Below are 9,667 nucleotides of genomic sequence, written 5' to 3'. Positions count from 1 at the left end.
GATCAACCAAATGTATGAACGAGAACGTCTATGAAATGCGATCACACGCGTGCTTTGCGCATAATTCACTGCGGCGGCCATATTCGATTCTTCGCGACTCGATGATAATTATCGATCACTTACTTCGTTTCAAGCGATTCCTTTTCTAGCTGAATATGATCGTAAAGTATTTATCTTTAATAGTTTCGAGACAATTTACCGTGAAATTTTATCCTAAGTCTCTCTTGGCAATGAGCCAAATCACTGTTGTTTTTCTGATCTTAACATACGGGAAAACGAGTATGTATAATTTATCTTAAAGTTTAATATTTTTATATCTCTGACAGACATTTTTATATGTACATGAAATATAAGTTTGAACAAAGTAAGTAACGGAACATCTTAAAAAATGAGTATTAAATTATCGTAAACTTCTACGATAATTACAAAAACATCATTTTACGTGTACAATTATTGTTCAACGCTTGTGTAGAAAATATCCAAATACTACAGTTGCGACCACAATCAAGATACAAGCTCCGTATGCGACGAAATGAACGCAGAACGTATAAATAAATTGTTTCAGCAACAATTTTCGCTCGTTATTTTCATTGGAAGGCTGTTCTTCTTCGTCCTTTCTTCCATCCTCGACATCGTTGCCTACGGCGAAATAGCTTTAAATTACTTTTTTTCGATAGTTTCGCGCAACTCATCTTTCCTATTTTCTCTAAAACAAAATTTTCTTCGTTACTGTGAATTTTTTTCCTTTCTTCCGAATCGTCTAAAATCACCGAGTTAGTGAACGTCAATTTTTTTTTCTTCTTCTTTTCAGTTTCCACTTCCGTCTTTTTTTCAATTTCCACTTCCGTGTTTTTTTCTGTGTTCAGTACTTTGTCGTCTTTTTCCTCTTTGTCGTCTTTTTCTTCCGCTTCAATGATAAAATCTTACATAAGCCATCTTAAACAACAACCTGCATAATGACCTATCACGAAACATCTCGCGTTAAATAATTCGATCTGGATTAGTTACGATGGATTAGCAACAACCTGAGATTGGAAGCGGGCCAATTATGACATTTTGTTCGTTCTCAGTTATCGTTATACTGCTACTTCTGTTCCTCTCTTTCTCTTCTCGCCCATTCTCATTTCTCTCCACGCTTTCTCTCGTCTGTCCTTCTGCAACTTTATTAGGTTACGATAATTTTATTAATCTGTCCTTCCTGGTTTTTTTTTTTGCGCATTAAGAATCGATGGCGTGGAAAAACAAAAAGTTCTTCCTTCTGGAAAATACGATTCGTTAGCGAGAAACTGCAGAGGATTTTTGATGAGCAATAAGGCGCGTTTTCGTGTTTAGAATTTTTAAAGAGTTTTCGCGATTTGTTTCATTTTCTGTTTTTACAACGAGAGAAAGTTTTATAGATTTGTAGAATTTCGCGTTTGAAAATAAATACGGAATGAAATATATATATATATATAATATTAATTTTTAGTATTTAAAATTTTAACGTTCATATTAATTCTTGTCCATGTTCGGGAAAATTTTCGCGCGACCAACTTTTCATCGATGGAAAAGCAACAAGTGACTATCAAAAGCGGGAAATGAATTTTATTGACACAAAATGTACATTTCTTTATTTTTACATGCGTGTTTTTGTGTTAAAACTTGTGTTTGGAAGAATTTTAATAAAATATTTCAGCGTGCAAAAATGTTATATTACCAAAAATCTTTCAAGTTACTCTCCCGTTCATTGACAATCAATTCACACGTTGTTGCAAATGCAGTAATATTCATAAAAAAAAAAAAAAATTACAAAATTTCAATAATACATAAAATATAGGAATGAAAATGGCTGCACGATATTCCAATATACCAAGAAAATTGGATTCACGAGCCGTCAATTTATCAATTTTTACGATTCACATTTGTACAATCTCCTCAAAAAAAATTCCATTCATACAACATTCATACAGTATATCGAATTTTACCTTCGGATTGCCTCCTCTCCCCCAAATCATCGTTTGCTTCGTTATCGTTCGTTTCCTGGTTTGTGGTGTTCGCATTGCTGGCAGGGTTATTAGTCTCATCTTCGTTTCTCCCAGCTCTCTCGGCGACAACCTCTACGAGGCAAAGTAATAAGTTACACGGGGCCACGTCCGATTACGAGTCACTTAATCGCCGTGAAATATCGAAAATCGTTACACCACCCCCTCCTCCCGCGGTTGCTCATCCTATTTCAGGAATTACATCTCATCCTCCCTCCTCGAAATATAATTTCGTCCTATCTCGACTTGGCTTCGAATTCGTTTTTTTTTTCTTTTTATTTCTCTCTCTCTCTCTCTCTCTCTTTTTTCTTTCTTTTTTTTTTCTTTGAACAGAGAATCCGGATATGCAACAGGGTTAGACTTAATCTTAGTTTCACTCTACTCTACATAGAGTTTTTAAGGTCAAGAAAGGAGGAAGAGGAGGGAGGGAAGGGGGGGGGTGTGGAGGAAACCGGACCAATTAACGTTTTAATGGTTATATTAAAACTCTCCCTCCCCTGTCGCGAATGCAGCTTTAACCTCTCGCGGATGCGAGCGCGAAAAGTGGATTTTAGAGCTTTTAATTTGGACGGTCTTTTAGCAGGGAAATTGTACGTGACTGTTCCGTGGTGTCGTCTTTCTTGCAATTTTATTTCGTTCTTATTCCGCGTTATACACATTGCGAAATTTTAGATCTCGCGTTGAATGAGAAACGAAATGGTATATAAGAAATATAAATTAGTTTAAAAATAAAGTGAAATTGTGTGTAATTTATCGTGCTTCCCTCGATGGTATAAAAAAAATTGGAAAATTTTTATCTACTCTGTTTAATAATATCGAAATATTTTTGACGCTTGTCACGCGACTCTAATAATTTCAGGAATTACGAGTTAGTACAATACTACTCTCTGCATGAATTATCACCGTCTCACGATGATCGATATTTCTGTTCTCTGTGATAATTAATTACGAGATTGTAGATATCACAGCGTATAAAGTAATTAAATTCCATTGATCTAGTGAATTTGTATTAGGCTTGTTTACCTAATCTTTCACTCCATCTTGTGGAAATTTTATTATATTTACTCGCAATTCTAAAAAAAAAAATTATCTAATATTTGCGAACACCGTTTTATCTTCAAATTATTCCAATTTTTTTATTGCTATGAAAAATTCTTTAAAATTTTTACAAAACTCCGTATTTTTCTCTTTTTCTTATATCAACGAAAGTTTCAAACATTTTTTATTTTATTTGTATATCCTACTGTATATAATATATAATAAAAATAGTGTAATAAAATATTTTCTTTATAGTCACAATAAAACTTGCCTGTCTTTTATTCACGTACGGATAAAGAAGTATCCTTAAAACATTTTTTTTAAAATTACCTTGAATCGTATTTTATAATTTCTAAAAAAAAAAAAAAAAAAACAAGGAAAACCAAATTATTTAACTATTTCCAATAATTTTTTCGGAATAACGAGATTAATATATCGATACATTCGATAAAAAAGATCTCATTGGAGCTAAAAAAAAAAAAAAAAAAACAGAATAGAATCCTTATTACTCCCTAACCAGACCCATAAACCACGCCACGCCACTAAGCAAATTTTATTTTTCCTTATATAACGAAACATCGTTCGACCACCCACCGTTTTAAACCCGTAACTTTATAACCCCCATTCCCAGACATCCCGTGCATTATTAAAATCCATTAAATCCTTTTTCCAAGTCAACATCGTTGGGATAACAACTCCGCGAAAATGTCTCCCCGCAATCCTGACGACAAACATGTGACACGTGCGACGGGGTGGTAGATCGCTTAGGAGGATCACCTCGGAGGATCCTATTTAGCCAAGGCTCCTGTGATATTACATCGTCTAAGGTTAATTTGCAACTCGGTTTGGGGAAACACGTGTTGATCGTCGGTTGTCCAACACCGTTTACGGACCAGGTAAAGGCCGACAAATTTTACGAAGGACACGACGAATTTCGGTCGTTATCAAAGATTACGGTTAGGGTTGTGTCGATACAGGTTGTGAATCCTTTTTTGGAAAAGGTTTTCTTTTTTTTTTTTTTTTAAATAGGCACGTTTATACGCGTGGATATTTATATAGAAGTTGAAACGATTGAGTTTACGTTTATTTCATGGATCTATTGATTTATTCCCCGGAGGGGAATTTTGTATTGAGATTTTTTCGAGTAGGTATAAAGCGATTGACTTATTTTTTCGACGTTTATTGATTTATGATACCAGAGGGAGATTTTTTTTTTGGTATATTTAAGGTATTTAAAGTGATCGACTTTACTTTCTTTGTGGATATATTTATTAATTAATTTTTATATTATAAGGGGGACTCGTATTGAGATTTTTGAAAATTAAAAATTATTGATTTATGTTAGATTTAGATAAATAATTTTAGTCGATAAAAACGTGTATAACAAGGATATATGGTATTATATTAATAACATAACCTTTTCATAATATTTTTATATTAATTAATTCAAACGTATTTCAAAACGAATTGCGCGAAAATTATGCAATATCTTTTAATTTTCAATATTTCGATTCGATATTAACTTCAATATTTATATTATTGAATAAATAACATTTCAAAGAAAAGGAAGAAATAGTGAAACTAAAAAAAAAATTAAAAAACAAGATTCGAAATAACTCGAGGCAGTATTAACTTCGTATTTTAAAAAATACGTATACATTTCGAAAAATAACACCACGTTTACCTCGTGCATCTCTATCAATACTTCCCAAATCTAACCCCATCAAAAATAACCCTCTCACCCTTAAATTCTGCAAACAATTCCTAAAAAAAAAACGCAGCGACTCGAATAAAGCATCGAACCTGATATTCTTTGGAGCAATCTGTCCAACAGATAGATCGAAATTCTCCTCGCGACTTCGCTTATGTTCCAAGACATCCTGTCTCGAGAATCCTCTTATTCAAAATCTCCTCTTCCTCGAAGGGGGAGAGGGAAACGATCAAAGGACTCGAGCTCGTCCTCCTCCTCCTCCTCCTCCTCCTTTGTGCGCGTGTACACGAATTTAAGAGGAGAAATATCGCTTACGTTGCGTGTTTTTGGGATGTTTTCTGGGAGGAATGGCGGCGGATGATCGGTCACATCATCTCTCGATGGAATGGAAAAAGGGGTTTGCGAAAGAGGCACGATACGAGGGGGAGAAATATAGAGGGAAGGGATGATGCAATCGTCGCGATGTGTGGAGAGTTGAGGTTACTTTCACGCGGTGACAGGAGCTCACAGTTCGATTTTCCTCCGCTATCGCATGTCGATCGGCGCACAACCACGATCGATACGCAAGGGGTTGGCGCAAAGCCTCGTAACAACCGTCGTCGCACGGTCGAACAGCTTTAACCTTGAGCCCATTTTTCTCGCCACCGTGTCGACCGGCCATCCTTTTCATTCGCCGCCCGACTACGCCGCTTTACACGTCCCTTCGTATACCGTCCCGTGGAAAATTTCAGAAGAAACAATTTTATCCTCGGAATAATCGCGAAAAGAAAACGTTTAATCGAGTCTCCTCTGCCGCGATTACGAAATTTCGGATGGAGAGCAATTTTCAGAGAGAGAGAGAGAGAGAGAGAGAGGGAGAGAAATTTATTTCGACGAGAAATATTCTTACCTTCTTTTGGAAGAGGGAAGGGGGAACGTTTGCTTCGAATTTCACGTCGAATCTATTGCTGTGCCGTTTCTCATAAGTCGTTATTATTATTATTCCGTTGTTATGGAGAAAATATAATAATAATAATAATAATAATAATGATGATGATAATAAGACGAAGTTAAGATTTTCCTAGAGTAGATAGAAATAAATACGAAGATAAAAGAGAAATAATGGAAAATAAGAGACGAGTAAAATATTTTCACGTTATTTATGCGAATTGTCGAAACAGAAAGGAATTGGAAAGACAGAATCGGAGCAATTGGTGAAATCTTCGTAAACTCGCGAGCAAGGAGTGCGAGTGGCAAGGGGGCGGGGGAGTACACATCGAAGAACGAATTTTTCTCGGAGGAAAGTTTGTTTTTCACTTGGGAAGAATCGAAAGTCTGGCGGGCAAAGAACGATTGATCGCCCCTTCCGCTCGTCGGAAGCGTTCCGATATTTTGTCACGCCGGTTTCAAAGGTGCATCGATCGATCCGTGCAAGATCCACGGAAATTCGTCCACGGGGAGTTTCCACGATACATTTCGAACAGGACGTGGAACAAGTTCGATGATTTTAGGCGATCTGCGCTCTCCTAATCGGTCGCAAATTGCTTTCGCGCTTGTCTTAATGGCCGGTGCGCGCGTATCACGTTCAACTCTCGACGCGTATTCAATCCCATCGTGTCGTTCATTCGACATTATACAAATGGAACGAGCCGTACCCTTCCCTTATTATTATCGTGTTATAATTATTGTTTGAAAATTGTTTCAAATTCGAGTGTACAAATCGTTCGAAATATATCGTACTTTTAAACAGGTATATACGAGCGAAATCGAAAATTTTTATCATTCCGTGTTTTAACGAAGTATTTAAGAGAATTTTCTAAAATTATCAGTAATTTATAACACAGTGTATTTATGTTTTTTCATACTATTATTTATCGAATCCCGATATCGTTTATTTAATTAAATTAAATATCGGTTCACGTTAAATTCACAGTCTTCACAGCGATCTTAAATAACCGATCGATTTTACCCAGAACTGACAGACTGTCGTTAATATTAACACGTCTTATACACGCTTCACCTAGCTTCTTCATTATTAAAGACACGTGCTATTTATTAAAGACACCTACATTTTCCTACGAGGCCTACTAAGTGTCTCATAATGGAGCCGATCTTGCAATTTTCACTCGATCGTCGTTGGAAAATTCTCGGATCGGAAACTACGACTCCTCTTCGATTCGAGACGCACTCTTTTTTAAAATTAAATTAAAAACAGTGTCGAAGAAAACAGAAAGGGAAGAAAGATTTCAATCGTAAAACTTAAATTAAATCGTTGTCGCAGGTGGGCCAAGTTTCCCGCTTTCGTTGTATCTTCGCTTTTAATGGGACGAAAAACACGTTCTGTTAGACACGTGCGCTTATTGAGAATTTTACGTGTTTCGCGATTCGATGGACATTGCGCGATTCCGCTCGATTTTGCCCGATGGGCTTGGTTCGCCGAGAAATGGCGCGTAACGAGTTATCATAAACGAAATTTCTCGAAACAAATCGACCTTCCAGCTTTCCCCGCCTTTCCCAATTTTACTCGTGGAGAGAGAGAGGGAGAGAGGACGTTTTTCAGTTGATTTTATTTCACAGAGGGCGCAAAAAGTAAGGTTTCGTGATTTTATTCTGGAATAGGGAATTCTTGAACGTGAAGATTCTCTTTTGACGGCGATCTTAGGTCAGGAGTTATCGTTATTGATGCCAATTTTGAACAGAACGTTTTGCATAAAATTTAAATTTGTTTAAAACTATACTATAGATGTTTTTTTTTTTTTTCGAAAATTTGAAACAAAAATTCGACCTCTGTTCAAGATTCTACCAAGTCTTGCTAGGTTTATTTTCGAAGATTATCTCGATATTTCGAGAAAATTAAATATTAACTTTAACGATAAGAGATAAAAGAGTAAATTTACGAGGGAATGGTGGAGACAAATGGGACAAATCGAAGCATATGGTGTGATCGTAAAAGTGGGTTATTTGTGGCGTGATTTGCAGTCGGGGAAGTAGCCTCGGGGAGAAACGAGAATCCTCGCTATAATTGTCTAACTAAATGTCAAAATCATTTTTACTTATGTTCCACTTGGCACGTTTTCCTTCCCTTCGAAATTTTTCCACTCTGTTTATCTCTGGATTTCAACCTTTTTCGCAAGGTTAAAATTCTAAAAAAGAAAAAAACATCTCCTCCATATACCACTGTATCAATTTATTAAATTTATTAATAATAATTAAAATCGATTAAAAAGAAATAGAGATCTAGAACAAATTTTAACATATTGCCTGCTTCGTTTCATAATTTTAACTCTTTATAACGAAAAATATTGCTTTGCCTCGATATGAAAATTCCTCTTTCGAGTCTACCAAAGCGTTATAAAATGGCAGCAATATTCTTCAGAGACACTGTACTTTAAATCGAAAAAGAAAGCTTCGTCGTATATATATGGTAATAAAATTTTTTTTATCCTAAATTGATTCAGAACATACACATTTTCTTTGTACATACAATTTCCAAGAAATTGAAATAAAAATATAGATAAATAAAAAAAAAAAAAAGAAGGTACAATAATAATATAGTACATGTCAAGACTCGAAAGGGTTAAATGCAAAAGTTATTGCTATCATAATCCATGAACAAGAGAGATCCACCAAGATTTTTATTCCCCCATTATTGAAGTCGTATATGTACCTCTATATTACTGTTTTTATTCCTTCGGCCCTTCGAATGCTCGTTATTGCTCGTTAGCGACGACGTATCGAGCATCATTAGACAACTTGGAGAAAGCATAAAGACAGATCGATTTTCCTTTCCCTCTCTCCATGTATGTGTGCGTGTGTGTATCGTCTCGAAAGTACATGTATCGTATCCTCGTTTGTTTCTAACATTTTCTCCATTCTTTCGTGCCACGTTCGATTATCCTCGATTGTCTTTATGCCATGTGAAAAATTACTGGATATGTTATTCGTTATATTTTACCTTTGACCTGTGATGAAAATGGAGACTTTTCGTGGTGTTAATTTGTAAGTTTGGCTTCGATCTAAAAGATTTTTTAGATTTTATTCGTATTACTTGCTTGATATTTTTTTTCGAAGAAAAGAATTAGATATACGTAACATTTTCCAAATGTTTCTCGATATAGTTGAGCTGGAGAGGATGATGCATCATCCGTAATCTTGAAACGACGATTTGACATCCGTCCGTTCTTTGGAAGATGCAAATCAGAATTTTGCCCTTGTTCTTTATTCGCTCGATAAATTTCGAAGATATTATTTTTCTCCGCTAAATCAATTTTTGAAGGTCGATTTCCTTCCCCAGCTCAGAGATACCTCAAGGACACGAATTGCATAACTTGTTCATGTAATTCACCGAGTTCTCTGAGGAACAATAATAAAGGAAAATCCCAGTATGGATTTTCTCGAAATTTTGTATCCGCTACTCTTTCCATCTACGAATTACGAATCAAATTTTGTATTATCTCTGTTTATATAGTGAAATGAAATTATTAAATTGAATTAGAAGTTGGTAGTATGCCAGTAATCAAGCTAAGCTTTCACGTTGGTGACAAAAATCCTCTTCAATCTATTTCGTAACAACGTCGACAATGGCGATGGTGTAGGATTTAATCGAACAGTAACCGGATACTTTCTCAGGAAACCAAGCTCTTGCTAAGAGATGACTTTCAGAAACAGTTTCATCTCTGTTTGTTTTGACGAGCTGGCTCGAAGTAGTTATTTTTTCTCGTCTCGTCAACTTGAGAAAAATATAGAGGAAAATTTCGACCGAAAATTTAGAAAAGTTAGTTGATCAATTCTCTGATTAAAGTTTCATTTCTCTTGGGGAACTTCATCTCGCAGATACCATCTATAGACTTTCAAAATGCTTTGATGGCTAAACTCATTTCTTCTAATAAATATTTCCAAGCTGGACAAAAATTATTAA

General features: G+C 35.5%; 1 protein-coding gene across 2 annotated transcripts; it reads right to left on the bottom strand.

Annotated features, from left to right (window-relative positions):
- Positions 1–284: 284 nt before the first annotated feature.
- Positions 285–5,365, bottom strand: LOC147657423 (uncharacterized). 2 transcript variants are annotated; one of them, XM_086909593.1, is made up of 5 exons: positions 4,863–5,365; positions 1,965–2,096; positions 1,026–1,160; positions 731–907; positions 285–639 (listed from the first exon to the last, which is right to left on the bottom strand). In XM_086909593.1, the coding sequence occupies exons 1-5, from the start codon at positions 4,936–4,938 to the stop codon at positions 458–460; spliced, it is 702 nt and encodes a 233-aa protein (XP_086765719.1). In that variant the 5' UTR covers positions 4,939–5,365; the 3' UTR covers positions 285–457. The 2 variants fall into 2 exon arrangements, with proteins under 2 accessions (XP_086765719.1, XP_086765721.1); XM_086909595.1 differs by having other exon boundaries at positions 1,026–1,154; positions 4,863–5,348.
- Between the last annotated feature and the right edge of the window lie 4,302 nt (positions 5,366–9,667).

Source organism: Apis florea, unplaced genomic scaffold, assembly GCF_048593485.1.
Source record: "Apis florea isolate Af1SG1 unplaced genomic scaffold, ASM4859348v1 contig_3158_pilon, whole genome shotgun sequence".
Taxonomy (NCBI): domain Eukaryota; kingdom Metazoa; phylum Arthropoda; class Insecta; order Hymenoptera; family Apidae; genus Apis; species Apis florea.
This window is presented reverse-complemented; position numbering and strand designations above follow the sequence as displayed.